Genomic DNA, 23237 nt, shown 5'->3' on the forward strand with positions numbered 1-23237 from the left:
CAGAATTAGGTCACTTGCGCAGGCTTCAAACTTTGAACCTGAGCAACAATTATCTCGGAGGCTATATTCCTGTCAATCTGTCTCGGTGTTCCAATCTCATAGATCTTGAATTGGAGCAGAACTATCTTGAAGGTGAAATTCCTTCTGAAATCTGGTCATTGTCTAAACTTGTATATCTTTATCTGGGAAACAACAACCTCACTGGAAGGTTCCCAAGTTCTCTTGGAAATCTTTCGTCACTTCAACAGCTTATTTTAACATACAACAGTTTGGAGGGAGATATTCCAGATGCAGTAGCCCAATTGAGAAGTTTGATGGTATTTGAGGTGGCAGTGAACAAATTTTCTGGTTCATTTCCTGCTTCACTTTACAACTTGTCGTCACTCATTGTTATAAGTATTGTCGTCACTCATTGTTATAAGTATGGCTTTAAACAACTTCTCTGGCAGTTTAAGGACCGACATAGGTCTTGCTTTTCCAAACCTTCAGGCACTTATTTTGGGGAAGAATAGATTCACTGGTCACATTAGGAGTTCTCTGTCGAATGCTTCATCTCTTGAAGAACTAGACTTGAATTGTAATAATTTCATTGGCACCATACCTTCGTGTTTTGGTAACCTGCAGAGTTTACAGTTGCTCAACATTTATAATAACACTCTTGGAACTCGTGGTGTTGATGATTTGAGTTTCCTGATCACTTCTTTGGCGAATTGCAGCAATCTACAACATTTGGACATCGCTAACAACCAGTTTGAAGGTCAATTAACATCTTCCATAGCAAATCTGTCAACACAGTTGATATGGTTCAGAATTGACGGAAATTATATACATGGAAGCATTCCTCCTGAGATTGCAAACCTGATCAATTTGGAGATAGTGAGCATGACGCTAAACTTGTTAACAGGTACAATTCCAGCTTCATTTGGGAAACTTCCAAAGCTAAAAGTACTTTCTTTGGATGCAAATTTGCTTACAGGGGAGATTCCCCCTTCCCTTGGAAATGTCACCCTTCTGTTAGATCTTGTTCTGCTAAACAACGCCTTAGAAGGAAGCATACCTTCAAGTCTTGAAAACTGTAAAAATCTGCAGTACCTAGACCTTTCCTACAATAAACTCAATGGTACCATACCCACCCAACTTATGGGTCTTTCTTCCCTCTTGACGGGTGTCTTGTATTACAACTCCTTGATTGGCTCCTTACCAGTGGAAGTTGGAAATTTGAGATTTCTTACTGGACTTGATGTTTCTTACAACAAATTGTCTGGAGAGATTCCTAGTGCGCTAGGGTCCTGTTTGGACTTGGAACAACTCTACATGCAGGGCAACCCGTTTCAAGGAACCATTCCTTACCTAGGTAATTTGACATGCCTTCAATAGCTAGATCTTTCCAACAACAGCTTGGATGGTCAAATTCCACTTTACCTGGTCAATATTTCCTCTTTACAGAATTTGAATCTTTCGTATAACAACCTTGGGGGTGAGGTTCCAGCAGGAGGAGTGTTCGCAAATGCTAGTGCCATTGAACTCTCCGGCAACCAGAACCTCTGCGGGGGAATTCCAGAGCTGCATTTTCATCCATGCCCTAAGCAGTCTAAGAAACCAAGGAAACATACTGCTCATAAGTTGATACTGGCATTTACCATTTTACTTTCTTTCTTAGCTCTGTTTCTAGCTTTACTCCCAATTATCTGGAGAAGAAATTTGAGGAAGGAACCTCATCCTATTCCTTCTTTAGGGCTCTTATATCCTAAAATTTCTTACGAAGAGCTCCGAAATGCGACTGGTGGTTTCTCTTCCACTAATATGATTGGTTCAGGGAGTTTTGGGATTGTGTATAAAGGATTCCTTGGTCCAGATGAACCAAGTGTTGCAATAAAGGTACTCAACCTTCAACAGAGAGGATCATCCGAAAGCTTTATGGCCGAATGCGAAGCCTTGAGAAACATAAGGCATCGAAACCTCGTAAAAGTTTTAACTGCTTGCTCATCTATTGATTTTGAGGGGAACGATTTCAAAGCTTTAGTATACCAGTTTATGCCAAATGGGAGCTTGGAGAAGTGGCTGCATCCAGAAGGTGTAATGACTCAAAATAGAAGCTTAAACTTTCTCCAGAGGATAAACATCTCAATCGACGTGGCTTCTGCATTGCATTATGTTCACCATCAGTGCCAAACTCCCGTTGTTCATTGTGATCTAAAGCCAAACAATGTTCTTCTAGATGATGATCTGACTGCTGACTTGAGTGATTTCGGTTTGGCAAGGCTTTTTACAAAGTTCAACAATGATGCTAACTTCAATCAGTTCAGCTCACTCGGCATGAAAGGGACGATTGGATACGCTGCTCCAGGTAAGTTTCAGATTCACTCTTCTGAGAAGTGCATGTTTTTTTATTATATATTGTTATTGCGGTGCCTTTTCGGTAAAACAAAAGGTTAATGCACCTTCCATTGATTAGATGGAACAATTCACAACAGATTTCTAAATTGGCTACATTGTGGCCCCTTCAAATTGGTATAATCTCTTTTCCAAATTTTTTTTTGCTTCACAAGCACATGAAATGGTCTCTTTGCAATCGTGGATTTGTGCATGTGATGGTAACTCCCTGCACAAATGCTGATCCGAACACGGTCTAAGAAAAATAATTGAAGCTCATCGGATTGTGCAGAATATGGAATGGGCAGTATGGTTTCACCGGTAGGAGACCAACAGATGACCAATTCAAAGATAATTGTAACCTTCACAATTTCGTCGCACTCTCATTGCCAGATCAAGTAATGGGAATTGTGGATCAATCTGCCCTGCATAACCAAGTAGTAGGAGAAGCTGCAAGTAGTACTTCATTTAGGAGTGGCCTGAGAAGTGAACAGGTTAATAAGTGTTTGGTTTTTGTCTTTCAAATCGGAGTTGCATGTTCAGCAGAATTTCCGCACGACAGAATGGACATGAAGCAAGTTTTGAAGGAACTGCTTTCAGTAAGGGACAGTTTGCTTGGAAATAGATAGCTTAATATTGCAAATTGACAGTCCTGTTATCATAATGGTTATTTCACAAGCACTGTTTCTAAACGTAAGGACAGAATAGTATTCTTAATTATTTTGAAATTCAGGAGTTAATATTTGTATAGCTTGTACTCACTATGTACGTTAATTTAGGTATTTAACAGTAAAGATTACGTCTACAACTAACATATGGACTTCCGCTGAGGGAAAAGAAAAAAAAGAAAAGAAAAGCTCCTGCATCCAATCTACCCACTTGCTTGTGCCTTGATCTTCTAGATATCATATGCGTGGATACTGTTCGTTTTGGGGGTCTCAAAATCCCTGGGCACGGTCTCTGATAAATTTTCTCTATCCGTCTCTCTTCATTCATTACTCTCAAAAACCTCCCTCAAAACTCAAATTGGACAGGGACATTTTGGGTTGAAGTTATTGATATGGTTGGCAGCCTCAACGAAACATCCTTCTCATTCTCTTCCCGTTGAAGTCTAAAGCCTTACATAAAAGTCTCTCATTTCTGCTTGTCATGTACTGGTATATACATGTACACATTGCATATACACTTTCTCATTTCACAAGCATACAAAATCAATATGGACAGTTGGACACAATCAATAACTGAGCCATTTTGTCTACCCCTTCCCGTGAATGTTTTAGTTAGGACAGAACAAATCAAATCAAATCTTAGGTCCAGCCATTTTGTCAAAGGAATTGATAGCGGGCCAGCTTACTGAGCATTTTCTGAGAAACTTTTTTTATACTGGGTATACCAACACCTTTGGTATCCCCTCCGGTCTATTTCTAATTTTCCGGTCATTTTCTGATCACACTTGAATGATCAACTCCGTTCATTTTGTAGAGTTTGGCGAGAACCTTAAACATACCAAAAATCGTGTTCATCGGATTTTTGTAGATACATGATCGGCACACATGAAAATTGAAGAAAACCAAAACTGGATCCAAAACCACATTGAATCGGAACCCAGTTTGTTTTTTTTTTTTTCAATTTTCACGTGTGCCAATCATGTATCTATTAAAGTCCGATGAACACAATTTTTGATATGATTATGATTCTCGTTGAACTCTGCAAATTGAACGGAGTCGATCATCTAAGTGTGATCGGAAAATGGTTGAAAAATTGAAAACGGACCAGAAGGGATACCAAGGGTATTGGTATCCCCAGTATACTAAAAAGTTTCTCGCATTTTCTTGCCCTCTTTGACAAAGAGATGAATTTGAGTTGCTTTTGCCCATTCCGCCACCAAAAGTCTAAGGGGCTACAAAGAGATAAATTTGACTTGCTTTTGCCCATTCCGCAATCAAAAAAGTCTAGGAACACACATTTAAAACACAATTCTGGACGCAACCCTTTCTAAAACTTTTAGACGTATGTAAATCCATGTATATCTAATGGTTCAAGACACGGTTGTGTCCGAAATTGTTTTTAAATGTGTGTTTGTAGCGTTGCTCTTCTGCAACTAGGCCCACAGAATCGGCATTATAAAGACTCACTTCAGCTTAAGTGTGACTACCACCGGTGCCCATATCAATCCATACTTTATCCAAAATGGCTCCTCCGATATCGATTTCAACAAATGGAAGGGCCTTCACCACTACCACTCGCACCTTGAAAAGTCCTAATGGATGAACGTTTCTTCTTTCTGTCCAAAATGGTGGCGGATCTCATGGCCAGTACTGCCCTTGGGTCTATTTGTGGGTCTATTTGTTTGACCGGATATGCATATTAGAAAAAATTAATCAATGCTCTTGGGGCACCATCCTTTCTCTACCATACATTATGGTGGAACCCAAGGCAAAATGTGTGGATCCCACCACAATATGTGGTGAAAAAGGGGCTTGGGGCACCAGGTGCGGTGCCCCAAGGCCATTGAATAATTAAGCACATATTAGATACTCTCTCCGTCTCAAAATTTTAGTCCCTCTTTGGGAATCCAACATTTTAAGAGAGCATAATCATCACTCTTTGAAACAATTGAATTTCCAAAAATTGCCCTCTTTGAAATGCAATGATGGTTTGTTAAACTCGAAAACTCTAAAATACAAAATGGATTTTGTAATTATTCCCTCTTTTCTTCTTCTTTTTTTGTACTTTATGAGAGAATTTTGAAGGGACTCATTGTCTTTTTTAGAGATTTGGTCTACAAATTTTTTTTGGGTCTTCAAAAATGAACACTACCCCTCTATTTTGGAGAACAAATCTCTACAAAGAACGATGAGTCCCTCCAAGATACCCTCTTAAAGTACAAACGTTGAACAAAAGAGAAGATAAATTATAAAATCTCCTCTTAATATGTCACATTCATTCTCCATGTTGAAGTTTTAGAGATGGATTGGAGAAAAAGTAAAGAATGGTTGAAATGGAGATGTAAAAGACGGATATAGAGATTTGTGGTAGGAGATTGGATGAAAAGTAAAATCCTCTAATTACTTTTTTTTTTAATCATAAAACACTATTTTGATAATCTAAAATGGAGTCTTAGAGGGTATTGGGTTGGAGATGCCCTAATGAATTTTTCCCTTCATTTTCTTGTTTGAATTTGAATACTGTATGTGTCGGGAATGCCTTGTATTCTTTTGTTCCACATTGGTTAATTATATTGTTCTCGTTTTTGTAGCTTATTATAAATAGGGCTTTTGGGGGACTTCTAAGAATTATCTTTTGGGCTATCATATTGTGGTCTTTCTAGAGTTACGGATTACAGTCGGCTCTTTGTATCTCTTCTTTACGTTGATTAGTGAATCCTCTCTCTCCTCGCCCGTGGACGTACCCATCTTGGGGAACCACGTATATCTTGTGTCTTTGTGATTTCTTGTTTAGTTTTCAATTTCTCGTTCTTAGCTTGCATTCATAGCGTTCGTTACAACAAACTGGTATCAGAGTCTTAGGTTGCAAAAATTAGGGTTTCGTTTCTGATTGTGGCTATGGCGGCTAAATTCGAGATTGCGAAGTTTGATGGGCAGAGCAGCAGTTTCAGTCTTTGGAGAGTAAAGATGAAGACTCTGATAACCCAATAAGGATTGCACAAGGCTTTGTTAGGCAATACTAGTTTTGGAATCAAAGAGGAAGATTGAGATGATATGGATGCCAAAGCTCTGAGTTCTATTCAGTTGAGTTTGGCAGATGATGTTATTTGCGAGGTGGAAGAAGAAACTTCAGCAGCAGAAATTTGGCTGAAGTTGGAAGGCATATATATGACGAAGTCGCTCACCAACATGTTATATCTCAAACAACGTCTTTATACATTTTGTATGCGAGAAGGTATACCTGTTAAGGATCATTTAGACGAGTTCAATCGTATTATTATGGATCTGAAAATATTGACAGTAAAATTGAGGATAAGGACCAAGCCCTAATTTTGTTATGTTCTTTACCACTTTTGTAAGAGCACTTTGTTATACCCCTATTGTATGGCAAATACACAATATCCATGGAAGATGTTAAGGCTAGCCTATATTTGAAAGAATTGAGGAAAAAAGTGTCAGGTGAGGGTGATACACATGTAAAGAGTTTGTTTGTTAGGGGAAGAACAATAGAAAGGGAGGAGTCGAGTAATAGGGGAAGATCTAGGTCATCAGGTAAGAAGAAGGGAAAATGAAATTATTGCAAGAAACCCGGGCACTGAAAAAGTGACTGTTTAAAACTTAAAGAGAAGGAAAAAGAAGACCAGAAAGAGGGTAAAGTAATTGCTGGAATTGCTGAAAGTTTAGATGAGCCAGTTAATGTGTTATCAGTTACAGAGGGCGATTCTCGCTCTAATACCAAGTGGATTATGGATTCTGGATATTCATACCATATGTGTCCGCATAGAGAGTGGTTTTCTACTTATGAGGCGGTCAATTATGGTATAGTTTTGATGGGCAACAACATGGCCTGTAAGACTGTTGGTTTAGGAACGATTTAGCTTAGAATGCACGACGATATTATTAGGACTTTATGTGAGATTCGACATACTCTGGATTTGAAGAAAAATCTTATCTCTCTGAGTGCTCTTGATTCTCATGGTTGCAAATTGCTCGGTGAATGTGGAGTTTTGAAAGTCTCAAGGGGTGCATTAGTACTGATGAAGGGTCAGAAGCGTGGTAACCTCTATACACTCCAGGGCAGTACAGTTATAGGTGCTGCAGCAACGGTTGCTTCATCCAAGGTTTCAGATTTAGACTTGACTCATTTGTGGCATATGCGCCTTGGGCATATGAGCGAGAAGGGGATGATAGTTTTGAGCAAATAGGGTTTGCTATATGGCCAGAAAATTGAGAAGCTAAATTTCTGTGAGCATTGTGTCTACGGCAAGCAATGCAGGGTGAAATTCAGTACAGCTGTTCATCGCACCAAAGACACGGTGGATTATTTTCACTTGGATTTTTGGGGTCCCGCAGAGGTAATTTCTAAAGGTGATTTTCGCTATTTTATGAGTATTGTCGATGATTTCTCTCGTAAGGTTTGGGTGTATATGTTGAAACATAAGAGTGACGCTTTTAATACATTTAAACAGTTTAAAATTTTGATTGAGAATCAGACTGGTAAGAAAATAAAATATTTGAGAACTGATAATGGTATGGAGTTTTGTCTTGGCGAGTTTGATAGGTTCTGCAATGATGAGGGCATTGTGAGGCATCATACAGTGAGAAAAAACCCTCAGCAGAATGGTGTGGCTGAACGAATGAACATGACTCTTTTAAAGAAGGCACGTTGTATGCTGTCTAATTCTGAATTGGGCAAAGAATTTTGGGCTGAAGCCGTTCCACAACATGCTATTTGGTGAATAAATCTTCGTTGATTGCTATTGAGTGTAAAAGTCCGTTTGAGGTATGGTCAGATCATCCAGCTGATTATTCTGTGTTGCGTGTTTTTGGGTGTCTAGCTTACGCTCATGTGAATGAGGGTAAATTGGAGCCGCTGGCCAAGAAGTGTATTTTCTTGGATTATGTAGCAGGTGTCAAAGGGTACAGGTTATGGTGCTCTAATAATTTGAGGTTTTTGATCAATAGGGATGTGACTTTTGATGAAAATTATCTGATTAAAGGGTCTAAGCAGGTTGATGATATAGTTCAGGAATAGAGTTCCAAAACAGGTGGAGTTTTTGAGTGAATCTTCTGACTCAGGGAAGAAGTACATTGAGAAGCCAATTGAAGAGGAGTTCAAGAGTTCAGACACATAGGTTGATGCGTTAGTTGAGCAACCACGCACTATTGCTAAAGATAGGCCAAGGAAGGAGATTCAGCCTCTCAAAAGGTATTCGGCTTATTCTGAGATGGTGGCCTATACTTTATCAGTTGCTGAAATAGTTGAGTATGAGGAGCCTTCAAGCTATACGAAAGCTGTTTTGAGCACTGAGTCTGTACAATGGTTTGTTGCAATGAATGAGGAGATTGAGTCTCTTCAGAAGAATCAGACATGGGAGTTAGTAGAACCACTGGAAGGGAAGAGGATTGTTGGGTTTAAATGGGTCTTCAAGTACAAACCAAATATTCCAGGTGTAGAAGACACTCGATTCAAAACTCGGCTAGTGGTGAAAAGATACAACCAGAAGGAGGGTGTTGACTACAATGAGGTATTTGCACCAGTTGTAAAACATAGTTCCATTCACACTTTACTTGTTATTGTTGCATGTTATGATCTTGAGTTAGAGCAACTTGGTGTCAAAATTGCGTTTTTGCATGACGAGCTTGAGGAACAGATTTATATGCGTCAGCCTAAGGGATTTGTTATTTCTGGTATGGAGGATCACGTTTGTTTACTTCGTAAATCTTGGTATGGCCTCAAACAATCCCCAAGGCAGTGGTATAAGTGATTTGGTACTTTTATGATAAGCCAGTCATATTCAAGAAGTAAATATGACAGTTGTGTGTATTTTTGAAAACTTCCAGATGGTTCATTTGTTTATCTACTGTTGTATGTTGATGATATGCTTATTGTTGCCAAGAGTGTATGAGAAATCAACAGGTTGAAACAACAGTTAGGTGGTGAATTTGAGATGAAAGATTTAGGTGCGGCAAAACGTATTTTGGGTATGGAGATTTGCAGAAATCGAGTAGCTGGCAAATTATTTTTTAATAAGAAGTCTTATGTTCTTAAAATGCTTGAGCGTTTTGCCATGCAGAACTCGAAGCTAGTCAGTACCACTTTGGCGGCACACTTTCGACTTTCAGCTGAGTTGTCACCACAGTCGGAGGATGAGAAGAAGTATATGTCTTAGGTTCCATACTCGTGCGCAGTTGGGAGCCTTATGTAAGCTATGGTATGTACTCGTCGTGATATTTCACATGTAGTTAGTGTCGTTAGTCATTATATGGGGCGTCCAAAAAAGACACATTGGGAGGCTGAGACATAGATACTACGGTATTTGTGCGGAACTGCAGGTGTTGGTCTATTATTTGGGGTTGCTAATTCTGGTGATCATGCTGTTGGTTATGTTGATTCGGATTTTGCCGGTGACCATGATAAGAGGATGTCTCTGACAGGTTATGTCTTTACTCTGTCCAGAAGTGCCATTAGTTGGGAAGCCACTTTACAGGCTACAGTCGTGCTGTCTACAATAGAAGCAGAGTATATGGCCATTGCTGAAGTTGTGAAGGAGGCATTGTGGATGAGATGTTTGCTTTGTGAGCTTGGTCTTGCACTGAGTGTGAGTTCAGTATTTTGTGATTCACAGAGTGCTATGCATTTGACTAAAAATCTAATGTATCATGAAAGGACCAACCATATCGATGTCAGGCATCACTTCGTTCGGAATATCATCTCACAGAAACAAGTTGAGGTGAAGAAAGTGGGTACGACAGATAACCCAACAGATATGTTGACTAAATCGGTTCTGGTTGCCAAGTTCAAGTATTGCTTGGGCTTGCTTGGTATTTACAGTTGATCGCCCCTTGGGGGCATTTTGCTAGTGAGAGGTTAGAAGGGGAGAGCTATATTTGGTGACTTGGTTCAGTGGAATTCAAGTCAATGTAGAGAATTGTTGGGAATGCCTTGTATTCTTTTGTCCCACATTGGTTAATTATATTGTTCCCATTTTTTGTAGCCTATTATACATAGGGCTTTTGGGAAATTTCTAGGAATTATCTTTTGGGCTATCATATTGTGGCTTTTCTAAAGATACGGATTACAGCCGGCTCTTTATATCTCTTCTTCACATTGGTTAGTGAATTCTCTCTCTCCTCGCCCGTGGACGTACCCATCTTGGGAAACTACGTATATCTTGTGTCTTTGTAATTTCTTGTTTAGTTTTCAATTTCTCGTTCTTAGCTTGCATTCATAGCGTTCGTTACAACAGTATGAAGGTCAAGAAAGAAAATAACTTAATATTTTTTCCTTGACTGGTCAAAGTGGACAACTTAAGTAACATGCTAGAAAGGAAAAAACGACCAAAATTTTAGGATGGGGAATACATTGTATAGAATTCAGAGGGATCACATATTCAGTGTTTGATTGACACTTAAAAGAATAGTATTACGTACGGATCATATTAAATCGCCATCGGTTATTTTATCCCACAAAGTGGGGATATGTTACACATGGGGGATTTATTGCCCAACGAGTGGACGGACTCTCCAATAATTACATACACAATTCTCAATTAAAAATGTGTCGGGTTCGTGGTTTACACTCGCACAACACAGACACCAAATGTATGTGGTTTGGCCAGAATGACCGCTCCATGAGGAAACAACGACTCCCAACGTTCAATTGCCCCGCAAAATATCATTTGACTGTCTGCTTTGATTGGCATACTGTATTTGTGGACTATATTCATACATGGTTCTTGCTTAATGTGAAGAACTCTTGCATAACCGATAAAGAATAACATGGAGACACATCTTTTATTTAAACGGTTAAACCCCTTTTGGCCTGGGCGAAACTTGGAAATGATAATCGAGCAAATTTTGATATTGTGCAGTTTTTACAGGCATTGTTTTGCAAAACTCAGAGTGGCAAACAAAACAATTGTGAAAAAAACTTTGACAAATTAGTTCAACGAGGAGAAGAAATTTTCCATTAAAATCTTCCCCGTTTTTTCCAAAGCTAAATTGAAACAACCCTTTCACATGTTGGAAAACAGGGTGCCAACTTTTTTATCTATCTACACTGCTCCAGGAAGGGTCTCCACCAGTACCAGTCGCACTTTTGAAAAGTCCCAATGGATGACCGTTTTGTTTTTTCAGTCCAAAAATGGTGGTTGATCTCATGGCCAGTAATGCTTGTTATGGTGGAAAATGCTAGCCGCCATTATCTTGGCCTATTTTCAAAAAACTGTGTTTGAAAAGTAAAAAAATTGTACAAAAAACAACTGGCCGTGGTGGAGCCGACAATGCCATAATTGGAGATGCTAAAGACACAGGAGATAGAAGATTAGAAGATTTGACTGATGGAGATGGGTCTTATACAGAAATGGGTTTGAGCTTTGAACCAAAATGGTGTTTCTATTGGTGTGGAAGTTCACGGCTTGAAAAGAGTAAATGAGAAAGCCAAAAATTGTGGGTATGTTGATAACTGTCTTGCTGAATGTCACGCCCTCGATTTTCAACATAAATTAACAATACCATTTGAAATACAAAGTCCTCACAATCGTACGTACAATACCCCAAAATACAATACAATTTCCGATTCAATAAATTGGTCTACGAATACAATCTTTCAAAGTAGGAATTTCATAACAAAGTCGTTTGTTATACAAGAATAAAGTACTCTCCAAAATAGCTTTAATCGATAATGTCAGCATGCACTCCAAGTACTCCATGACCATGACCATGACCTGCAATGAACCTGAAGTGGTAGGTTGAGCAAACACGTGCCCAGTAGAGAAATCTACACAACTATTATATACGAATGGAATGACAGGTGGAATGAATAACAGAAGCAAGGTACGGTATCTCAAATGAAGAAACGAAACACAACTAGTAATTTTCCCAAGGTCGAAGACATAAATGAAGTACCGTGACTACACACCAAAACTCTAATTCAACCACGAGGACTTACTATCTATATGATTTTCTCATGACTACCACTGTTCCTCATATCACTTTGAATCACCAATCCGATATCTTGACTTATGAAACTATCGTAATCAAAGAATCGCAACACCAATGTCTTTCGTATCACTTACTTACACTTTCACAATGATAGCCCATTTCCATTCACATCGTGTCACAATTTCCTCATCATTCTGTATCATGAGCAAAAGCTCCTGTCGGGCCAATTAAGAAATCCCGATACTCCCCACCAGTTCCGTCCTCACTGATGGAGCTAATTCAAGTCACACATCAAAGGTCACCATACCACAATTCCTTCGATATACTTTACAATTTAGCCATTCATCTCAGTCACATATAATGAATTCACAACAAAAACTCATTCACATAGAAGTAGTACAGATAATTTCATCTCAATCAACTCGCAATCGTTACATTAGTAGTTTCTCATCACCATACAAGCACTCACACATCAAAAGATAAACTCTCACAACGAGTTCATAGATTTCCACCTTGCAACTCGCAAAATCGTATAAGTTACGCAAGAGGTGTACCACATATCAAACACAAGGAAATGTCTCATGTATCCATGCCTAGCGTTGTTTAACTCAAAGAAATATTCTATGTGTTCGTTTTTCACTTCGCATGTCAACACATACAACCTTCGGCCACCTATACTCCTTATATTCTCTAAACCCTCGTTTCGGTGTCAAACGACTCATACGGAACCCAACGACCACTACCAAGCGTTAAGAATACCACTAGCCTCGTCAAACCATTCAACTAGTACTCAGGGGAACCTAAGAACACCCATGTTTCACCCAAACGATTCTAAGGAAAAAGGATTTCCCAACGTATACGAACATATCTATCTTATTTTGGCTGCCAAATCTTATCGGTTAAGAATTGGAAGATGAGACCACCACCATTGGAAAGTACATTTCCGGTACATGAATTTCGATATAAAATTTGCCCAAAACAGAGTTCGGATGAAAAAGTTATGCCCGTTCGAAGTTTTGCCAAAATGCTGAATTTTTCATTTCCTACCGGTAGGACACAATTTCCTACCGGTAGGAGACCACGATTTCACGAAAATGACATTACTGGACAGCTTTTCTACCGGTAGGACCAAAATTCCTACCGGTAGGACCTGGGTTTTCAGTGCACGATTTTCAGACTCCATCAGAACATTTCTAACAACGAAAACAACGATCTAAGGCACGATTCAAACACCAAATCAACACATACACACATAATAGAAATGAGAAATCCCTACCTCAAGGGTTTTGAGTAAAACCCGACCCTTTGACCCAGTCAACCGTAGCTCCACGAGGTCCGATCATGATTTTTCTTGGATATTCGGAAAGCCCGTACTCCGAATAGCAACTTTAATACTCGGGTTTTGTCCGGAATCTCACCCTAGGTGAATGAAATCGAAGAGAGAAGAGAGGAGAGAAAGTTTCGGAGGAGAGGAGAGAGAGACAGTCGTGAGAGAATGAGAGAATAGAGAGGAGAAATAATTCTCCTGGGAAGAATTATAGAAGTGGGGAGCAATCCCCCGCTTCTCGCACCACACACTCACACATGCACCTCTCACATAATTACCTTTATATCCTTTTACGAACACGTCACCCCGAATATCCGTACTGTCTATTTAGACGGGCCGTACGTTTATAAAAGAAAAAATATAACCTCAAAAATACGGGTCTCTACACTGAAGATGAGGGAACTCTAGGTGAGGAGGTTATAAAAATTAGGAGAGAGAAAGGGCAGTATGGGGTTTATTTGTATTTGAGGATGCGAACTTAATGATTCAAACCCACTAGGATGGTGGCATAAATAAGTTCTTTAAATAGGATGGCTATTTAATTTCTTCAACAATGAATACGAGAGTATGTGAGATGTGCATTATGCCAAGTAATATTCTGATTGATCGTGACATGACTTCTCGTGTTGGCGATTTTGGACTGGCAAGGTTTCTATCTGATAGCCTACTCACTATTTCTCAACCTCAAACAAGCTCAATTGGAATAAGAGGAACAGTTGGCTACGTTGCTCGCATAACTAAGTTCATCTATCTTCTATTTATATTGATTTTTTTTCCTATCATGTATTTATTGCAAATGGTTATGCATCCATCTTTTATTTTTTGTTATGAAATGTCAAAAATCATTCCTTATCAAATGTAAATGACTTGAAACTTAACCTGAAGTCTAAAGTCCTGCGGCAACTAACATGATTTGACACGATTCCTTGTTTTATACATCCACGTAGAGTATGGCATGGGAAGTAGGTCGTCGATTCAGGGAGATGTCTACAGCTTCGGAATCCTCGTACTGGAGATGTTCATAGGAAAGTGACCTACGGATATGATATTCACGGACAGCTGGAACCTCCATCAGTTTTCTAAGACCTCACTTCCCGAAAGAGTGATGGAGATTGCTGATCCTTCTCTGTTGTCAGAGCTTCCTAGCGTCGATGAAAACATAACGACGGAAAATGGCCAAATAAAGGAGTGTTTCATGCTCAATGGAATCACCTGTGAAGCGAATGGACATGAGAGATATGGTTGCGGAATTGTCTAGAATTAGGACAAAAACTTTTCCCGTTTACCAAACCGATTGTAATAAAAAAATAATTTTCTCCCTCTTGTTTTACCTTTCCAAGCTGTATGAAGGTGTGTTAAATCCCACGTCTAAGTGGTGCATTCAGTTGTTAAATATTCTTGGTCTATGAGACATGCATTATGTAAATGAGGAGAATCCTTGGAGTATAATTTTCAATAATATCTTTTCCCTTCTTTCAAATCTGAATTGAAAATGGACAAGGTCGGTGTCAGTGGATAAGCATCAGGGAAACAATATTTTATTGCTGAAGGATGGGCCTCCGCTGGCACTTTTGAAAGTCTCAATGGATGGACCTTCTTTTTTCAGGTCCACTAATGCTTGTTGCTATTCGCTAACATGTTTTAATAATATCAATCCATTGTTATAGGTGAACCAAATTATGCTGGAAAATGCTAGCCGCTGTAGTCTCGCCACCCTAGACGGTTGCGGCGGTTTTAGAATTTCGGTTCAACGATGATAAAAAAACCGTGCAGAAGTTTTTCGCAATGCAAAACTCTATCTTAAATGCAGATTTTTATTTGATTAAAAATAAATTGAGCTTGAATAATTTTATTTTGTTGTCATAAGTAGATTTTCACTTATATTAATATATTGGCTATGCACCAATAACCTAGTACAACAATAGCTAAGAAAAATCAAAATATATAGGAGTATAAAAAAAAATACAAAATCTTAGTGTATTTTTTTTTTATCCCAATGGGTTTGCTTGAACCCTGCAAATACTGGTAAAGCTGACCAATACAATTACATACCGTACAAGTTTATACATACACACAGGTGCATGAGGTAGTTGGCTTACATCCGCAATCTGCTTTAGCACTTTCCTATTCCACCAGTCTTGCCGGCCATGATGAGAAAACTAATGACAAGCTTCTTCCTAGCTTACATTGCCCTCTTCATATACCCAGCAAATTTAAAACCTTCTTCAGTAGCTGCTGCATTATCAATCGGGAACGAAACGGACAGACTCGCATTGCTTGCCTTCAAAGACAGAATAATCCAAGACCCACTCAACCTCACAGCCTCATGGAACACCTCTATCCATTTCTGCAAATGGCAGGGTGTTTCGTGCAGCACCCGACATCCCGGAAGAGTCACCCTCCTTGATTTACAAGGCAAGAAGTTAACAGGTTCATTACCCCCTCACTTGGGAAACCTAAGCTTTCTCAGAGGGATCAATCTCGAAAACAACGATTTTCAAGGCATAATTCCACAGGAGTTCGGTCGCTTGACTCAGCTTAGATATCTCAATCTCAGCAGCAACGCATTCCAAGGGGAGATCCCAACCAACTTGTCCTATTGTATGGATATTCAAGTTATCAGATTGGCGTACAACAATCTAGTTGGCAAAATCCCGGAGGAGCTGAGTTCTTTATCAACAAACAAACTCAAGGGGTTTTTTGTATCTGTTAATGGACTCACCGGCAGCATCCCACGTTGGTTAGGAAATGCGTCTTCTCTGCTTCACTTGAGAATGTCACGAAACTACTTCCAAGGAACCATCCCATCCGAACTAGGGAGACTACTGAATTTGGAAAGTTTCCAGATTGGTACAAACAATTTATCGGGGGAGGTTCCTCCTTCTATCTACAATATCTCTTCACTCCTTCTTTTAGGTCTCGCCGGCAACCAATTTTATGGCAAATTCCCACAAGATATCGGCTTCACTCTTCCCAATCTTTTTGGCCTCTATGTCAGCCATAACCAGTTCACCGGTCACTTGCCAATTTCTTTATCAAATGCCTCGGGACTACGAGACGTGAATTTCGGTTTTTGTAATTTTACAGGAACCATGCCTACAAATCTCGGAAGCTTAAACGGTTTGGAAAATTTATCAGTTGCCGAAAATCAACTAGAGACGGATGAGGCAGAAGGGTTCAGCTTTCTAACTTCTTTAACTAACTGCAGCAATCTCCAGGTACTGGAATTAGGATCTAACCGGTTCAAAGGTGCATTACCCGCTTCACTTGCTAATTTTTCAACTTCTCTACAATGGCTTAGCATAGGAGCTAACCAGATTTCAGGGAGCATACCTGAAGGAGTAAAAAATTTAGTCGGCCTTACGAGATTGAGGATTTTCATGAACTCGATCAGCGGTGAAATTCCTGAGGGTATAGGCAAACTTGAAAGACTGGAGGAAATTTACCTGTCTAATAACAGAATTTCAGGGGCAGTTCCTGAAACAATTGGAAATATCACAAAACTGCGGCGATTGTATTTATACACAAATAACTTGAGTGGAAACATTCCTCCTAGTTTGGGAGAGTGTAAGCAACTCGAGGTTCTACACCTGTTCGGCAACAACTTAACCGGTTTTATACCAAAGGAAGTTGTAAGCCTTTCTACTATTTTTTCATTTAGTTTGGCCCAAAATTCTCTGACCGGACCCTTGCCCGTGGAGGTTGGTAACATGAGGAATCTCGTCCTCTTGAATGTTTTGAGTAATGGATTGTCTGGTGAAATTCCAAGTACTCTTTCCAAGTGTATAATGCTGGAGTCCCTTAGATTGAGGGACAACTTATTCGGAGGGAGAATTCCTCTGGCTTTGAGCGCTCTAAAGAGCCTTCATTTCCTCGATCTTTCCAGAAACAACTTGTCAGGTCAAATTCCAACCTACTTGCAGAATTTCACTCTTCTACAAAGTCTCAACCTATCTTTCAATAACCTCGACGGTGAGGTACCACATGAAGGGGTTTTTAGAAATATAAGTGCATTTTCAATTGTTGGGAACAAAAAACTGTGTGGAGGCATAAAGAGTTTGGGACTTCCTTCTTGTCAAATAGCTGTAACAAAGAAAAGAGGAACAACTCTTGCCATCAAAATAGCAATTCCAGTAGCTATTTCGTGTTTGGTTCTTTTGGCATTTTTGTTGGGCTGTTTATGCAGGAACAAGAGACCGAAAAGTAGCCCTTCGATCATGTTGCCAACAGATGAGCAGTTTAAACAAGTTTCTTATTCAGAGCTTGTCCAAGCAACTAACCAGTTCTCACCAGCTAACTTGATTGGTGAGGGACACTTTGGTTTTGTCTACAAAGGGGTTCTAGGAAGCGAAGCAATGGCTGTAGCAGTGAAGGTACTCAAACTTAGAGAGAAAGGAGCTGCCAAGAGTTTTACCTCTGAATGCAATGCGTTGAGAAATATTCGACATCGGAACCTCGTCAAGATAATCACTACATGCTCAAGTATTGATTCCAAAGGGGAGGATTTCAAAGCACTAATTTTCGAGTTCATGCCCAACGGAAGCCTTGAGGAGTGGCTGCACAAAAGTGAAGGTGACCAGATTGAACACCTAAGAAGTTTAAGTCTGACTCAGAGACTAAGCATAGCAATTGATATGGCATCTGCACTAGAGTATCTTCACCATCAGTGCCAAGCAGCGATTGTTCACGGTGATCTGAAACCAAGTAATATTCTGCTTGGTCATGACATGACTGCTCGTGTGGGCGATTTTGGATTGGCAACGTTTTTGACGGATAGCCTGCTTACTATTTCTCAAACAAGTTCAGCTGGGATAAGAGGAACGGTTGGCTACATTGCTCCAGGTAAGTAAGCTTATCTATCTCATACGTGTATTTTTACTCTTTCCTTTGTTTTGTTTATTGCAAATGCTTATGAAATTTCAACATCATTTCTTTTAACAATTGAACTGAAACCAACGTGAAGTTTAAACTCCTATGGCAACTAACATGATCTATCACGATTCTTTGTTCTGTATATATAGAGTATGGCATGGGAAGTAAGCCATCGATCCAGGGTGATGTCTACAGCTTTGGAATTCTCTTAATGGAGATGTTTACAGGAAGGAGACCTACTGATACCATGTTCGAGGATGGTCGAAACCTCCATCATTTTACTAAGACCGCACTGCCCGAAAGAGTGATGGAGATTGCTGAACCTTCTCTTTTATCAGAAGTTGGAGGTGATGATGACTACACAACCGCGAGGGAAGGCAAAATCAAGGAGTGCTTGGTTGCAGTTCTGACAATTGGAGTTTCATGCTCAATGCAATCTCCTGGGGAACGAATGAGCATGAGAGATGTGGTAGCAGAATTGTGTAGAACTAGAACCAAAAATTTTGCGCATTAGCAAAAGAGCAATGTCAGGAACCCAACTTCAAAACTCAACTCTGGACACAGCTATGTATAGAGTTGTTTGGTGAACGTGGACCCCCATACATCTCCGAACACAATTGAGTCCAGGGTTGTGTTCTTAAGTTGGGTTCCTTGACTTTTTGGTTGCACAATGATTGAAATGAACAATAAAAGAGAAGGGAACAAGTAAATCCCAAAGGCATCTGCCTTGTTTCTTTTTTTGCGTTTTCATCCCTAACAGTCGTTTACAGAGTGACTCTCTCCTCCACCTTCACATCAATATTTTACTCTTCCTCAAAAGAAGGAATAAAAACCCTTTAATGTTGGAAGCACGTTGCAATTTCTCTCTTCGATCCCAACATGCCCGATCGTGGGGTTGTGTATTTATGTTAATACAAAGATACTCTCTGTCCCGATTTGTTTGATTATTTTTTGACTTTGCCTTGTCTCAATTTGTTCGTCCGTTTAACTTTTAAATGGATAAAAAAAAAAAATTGTCCTTACTTTTTTGAAATATAATGTAATTTTTCAAAAAAGTGTAAGGGTAAATATTGGAAAGTATACTACTTTTAGGTGTAATTATTATACTTCCTAATAAATAAATTAGATTCTCAATATTAGATAAACGAATTGGGATTGACGTCCCACTTTTTCAGTAAAAAAAAAAAAAATATTTTTGAAACAAATAATTAAATCTTTTATTTTTCTGTTCAAACTTTTTGCTAAAATAAAATATATGTTGGGCTGCTTATTTTTGGCATCAGGTACACGTATCGCTTAAAATTCTAAGTTTGGTTAAACTGTGAATGGGTCCCCGCAAGTGATTAGTTAACGTAAAGAATAATGTTGGGTTGATTGTGTAAATAGACAAGATAAGTTTTAAGTTTGAACGTGGGCAGTTTGTTAGGATGAGGAAACATTTGAGAAGTAGGGTTGTTTTATTCAAAAAGTTTAGAACGAGAGGGAGGAAGAGAGAAGCGGCAGTTGAGAGTTCTTCGAAATAGAGCAGTAGTGGTCGAGAAGTTTTGTTCTTCGGTAAGACTTTGATCACTTTTCTTATAAGTATTTTATTCTATTACCCTTATGGCTCTCCTCTTCATTTATTAGAAAAATTAGAGTTTTGTTTGGAGAGAGTGAGAGATAGGTGCGTGCATGTAGTGCTGTGTGTGTGCCGTGCGTGAAGGCGAGAGGTGATGGTGGTATTTTCAATGTGGTGTTGATCAGGTAATGGAGTTAATTTGATTAGTAAAGGTCCTGGTACGTTAGTCTAGTTTTAGGTTTAGGAATTCAATTACTAGTAGTATATATATTCGTTAACTGTTGACTAGTTACAGCATAGGGGATCATTCAACTACTTATAATTCGATGTGTTTCTTTAATTTGCGATACAGACTAGTGGATTATTATCAATGTTGTCGCATTTGGTTGCATCCTTTCGGATTTAAGGTGAGTGGTTAAGCATGTGATCCCTTCCTTTGGAAATCCTCTTGAGCCAATCTATTCTTGACAATTCGGTATTTGTTGTAATCCGATAAATATTAATCTTGTTCTTTGCTCTCATAATTATTGACAATTGACGTACCCTTTGGCATACAAGGTTATTTGATAATATTTGTGATTGATTGATTGCCCTTACTTTTATTGTCGTCGATTCATTGACTTCTTCATATTATTGTGACTCTGCAACGGCACGGAGAATAATCCTGGTGCAGGTGCCTCCGGCTCGCCGTTGTTCTATTGGTGTTTGGGACCATAGACTGTGTTGATATTTATTAAAGTCCAAGGAAAAGCCCCGTGAGATATCGTGGTGACTTTGGCCACTAGGGAAAAGACTTGTGAAATATCCTGTGACTCTAGTGCTCAACGGATAGGGAAAAGACTTGCGAAATACCCTGTGACCCTATTCCGGATCGGCTTAGGGAAAAGGTCCCAGGCGCCATCCTGTGGTGACTCGAAGTGCGGTGTTGGATCCAACGGGCTAAGCCCTGAGAAAATATTTGGCAGTTGATGATTTGGTAATTGGTACTTGGTAATTGGTGATTATGGTTTCCACTTTGGTTTAGACTCCCGTTTATCGTCGTTCATCGTTCGGATATTATTGCACTCATGGTTTGGTATAATTATTGTGGTGATTTGATTATTGTTCATATTATGCATTAATCTGTATTCGTCTTGTGGATACTATTTGTTAAGCCATTGACTTCGTTAGTTTGTTGGTATTATTCGTTGAACCTTCGACCCTCCTTAATTTGACACCATTTCTTTGGAACCCTCATTATCGTTCATTCAAAAGTATGCCACTTTGTACTATCACCCTTAGCATGCTTAACTACTCACTGAGCTCGTCAGCTGACGGATTTATTCCACATTTTTTTTTCAGGTTAGTTCATGGAGTATTGTAGTGAACTCTGTGGCATTGTCGGGACCTTCTGTTTGGACCTCTAGGGCGTCTGCATTTTTATTTCTTTTCTATTGTCAAATAGCTTCCGCACTTTTATTTATCGGCAGTTCATTGTTAAATTTGGAGTTGGAGAATATTGGATGTTGTGTCCATCTTGTTTAACAAAACTACTGGTTTTGAGTTTGCACATTTTGCTTTAATAAAATATCCAATTTTTCTTTATTTGTTTCAAGTTGTTAAAAAATATTTTTAATTAGGCTTCGTGTCCCATGATTGCTTCATGGTACACGGCCGGTCGTGCTCCCGGATTTGGGGCGTGACAATTATGGTCAGAATGTATTATTGAATCTATAACTTTGAAGATTTGCACATAATGTATTTTGCAATAGAAGTAGTGTTTGAAATGTCACGCCCTCGATTTTTTTAACATAATTAAGTAATACATTTCAATAAAAGAGAAACATCACCTATCATATACGTTACCCAAAGGAGTTTCCCACCTGTTTAATTTACAAACAAGTCAAAAGAAAATTCAATAGTAATCATTTACAAAACCATCTTTAACAAATTGAGATCTTCACAAATATGACGAAATAACCAGTGATGTCAGCTTCCAAAAGTCTTTTACTGTCATGTACACAATGCATGCAATCTATTGCCCGGCATCAGAACCTGAAAAGAAAGATTTGGTTGAGCTACACTAGCCCAGTAGAGAATTCTAAGCTCAAGCTATATGCAGTTTGAATGAATCATACACCGAGAATGAATAAGTATGGACAGATATGCCTATAGTACAAGCGACTACCAACAAGCTGCAAATTATCGCCTAAGAGTCCTAGACTTCACATCAATGTCATTAGCCGTTTACTTCTTTAACTAAATACATCAATAAACTCACGTCGTCCCACATTTATCTATAATCAAATCAAAACATCTTATTATTCTTCGTACGGTAGTACAATCTTTCTCGTGTCCACATTGACCTTCATTAAATCCTTTTATTTCAAAACCTTTCTTTCCCTTTAATCCGGTATTTCCCATCAATAATCACTAGGGTCACCTCGGGTCTAGTTCCCTCGAGCGCAGGGTCACCCCGAGTCTTTTCCCTTAATAATAATAATTAGTTGGGGTCACCTCGGGTCTAGTTCCCTCGAGCGCAGGGTCATCCTGAGTCTTTTCCTCCAATAATATGAATCAGTTGGGTCACCTCGGGTCTAGTTCCCTCGAGCGTAGGGTGCTTCGCCTTCAAACCTCGCCTTCAAATATAAGGTTGAAAACCCCAAGCGTAGGGCTAGGTCGTCGGTAGCATAATATCCGGAAGTCCGGGATCGTACCCACAGAGAATTCGAATGTAGCTTAATCGGATTGTAGGTTTTATAAGGTGGATTGTGGCGTTTAAGACGGCCAACTTGGTTTTGCTTTGAAACGATGAAAATTGCCAAGGCAAAAGACTAGGAAAACGCTCGATTAACTTAAAGGAGGCAAGTCTAGGGATCGTCTAACCCTTGACAAAGGATGTTACCGGTTCTCAATATAACTCAGGCGAGAGCCACGACCGCGTGCTCACGCCCGGAGAATTTAGCTTTAATGACTACGTTTATCAAAAGATGTGATTAACCGGAATTAAATCAACCTATTTTTGCTAATGTATCTAACACGTAGGGGGCCACGAGCCCTCAATATGTCGCTTGCCAAGACCGCTTGACTAAACTTCATACCAAGGAGTTAACACGCCTCGCTTAGACCGAAAAGGCTAGGTTAATGAAATTCCGAAAACTAAGATTTTAAGCCCGAAGGTTTGAGAACCAAATAACCACCTAAGTCATCGGGAAAGATTACCCCGAGACTTGGCCTATCAACTACTCACACATAGCTAAAGCATGGAAGAAAGCATAAAAACGAGACATGACTTTTAACCGATAAAAACGAAAACAAACTTGATATTATAAAAGATCTAGTCCGTAGGAACAATTTTAATAAACGAGAAATTAACAAATGAGAATTACTTACTTGAGTTCTAAGAGATTACACTATGAAAAGCTTCAAGAACATTAATGGAAGAAAAATTAAAGCTATTAATTAACTAGATAACAAAGGGGAGAGAGGAGACCCCTATTTATACACAATGGGT

General features: G+C 39.2%; 3 protein-coding genes and 1 long non-coding RNA gene across 4 annotated transcripts; 3 read left to right on the forward strand and 1 right to left on the reverse strand.

The window, feature by feature from the left end:
- The first annotated feature begins 405 nt into the window (after positions 1-405).
- LOC131314326 (putative receptor-like protein kinase At3g47110) lies at positions 406-1377 on the forward strand. The gene has a single exon (XM_058342877.1). It carries the CDS (start codon positions 424-426, stop codon positions 1375-1377), a length of 954 nt encoding a protein of 317 aa, XP_058198860.1. The 5' UTR covers positions 406-423.
- A 40-nt stretch (positions 1378-1417) lies between these two features.
- LOC131314328 (probable LRR receptor-like serine/threonine-protein kinase At3g47570) lies at positions 1418-3076 on the forward strand. The gene is made up of 2 exons (XM_058342878.1): positions 1418-2347; positions 2666-3076. Exons 1-2 carry the CDS (start codon positions 1804-1806, stop codon positions 2773-2775), a joined length of 654 nt encoding a protein of 217 aa, XP_058198861.1. The 5' UTR covers positions 1418-1803; the 3' UTR covers positions 2776-3076.
- An 8526-nt stretch (positions 3077-11602) lies between these two features.
- LOC131314330 (uncharacterized) lies at positions 11603-13466 on the reverse strand. Its single transcript, XR_009196339.1, has 2 exons — positions 13264-13466; positions 11603-11781 (listed from the first exon to the last, which is right to left on the reverse strand). It is a non-coding gene; the product is annotated as an uncharacterized LOC131314330 (long non-coding RNA).
- Positions 13467-15461: 1995 nt separating this feature from the next.
- On the forward strand, positions 15462-18765 carry LOC131313836 (putative receptor-like protein kinase At3g47110). The gene is made up of 2 exons (XM_058342337.1): positions 15462-18156; positions 18336-18765. The coding sequence occupies exons 1-2, from the start codon at positions 15462-15464 to the stop codon at positions 18698-18700; spliced, it is 3060 nt and encodes a 1019-aa protein (XP_058198320.1). The 3' UTR covers positions 18701-18765.
- The last annotated feature ends 4472 nt before the right edge of the window (positions 18766-23237 follow it).

The sequence above is a fragment of the Rhododendron vialii genome, chromosome 13a (assembly GCF_030253575.1).
Source record: "Rhododendron vialii isolate Sample 1 chromosome 13a, ASM3025357v1".
NCBI lineage: Eukaryota > Viridiplantae > Streptophyta > Magnoliopsida > Ericales > Ericaceae > Rhododendron > Rhododendron vialii.

Excerpts from the sequence above, each read along its gene's own strand:
- LOC131314326 (XM_058342877.1), top strand. The coding sequence starts at position 424 with ATGGCTTTAAACAACTTCTCTGGCAGTTTAAGGACCGACATAGGTCTT.
- LOC131314328 (XM_058342878.1), top strand. The coding sequence starts at position 1,804 with ATGATTGGTTCAGGGAGTTTTGGGATTGTGTATAAAGGATTCCTTGGT. Across the intron at positions 2,348-2,665 it reads GATTGGATACGCTGCTCCAG|AATATGGAATGGGCAGTATG; the intron begins GTAAGTTTCAGA and ends CGGATTGTGCAG.
- LOC131313836 (XM_058342337.1), top strand. The coding sequence starts at position 15,462 with ATGATGAGAAAACTAATGACAAGCTTCTTCCTAGCTTACATTGCCCTC. Across the intron at positions 18,157-18,335 it reads GGTTGGCTACATTGCTCCAG|AGTATGGCATGGGAAGTAAG; the intron begins GTAAGTAAGCTT and ends CTGTATATATAG.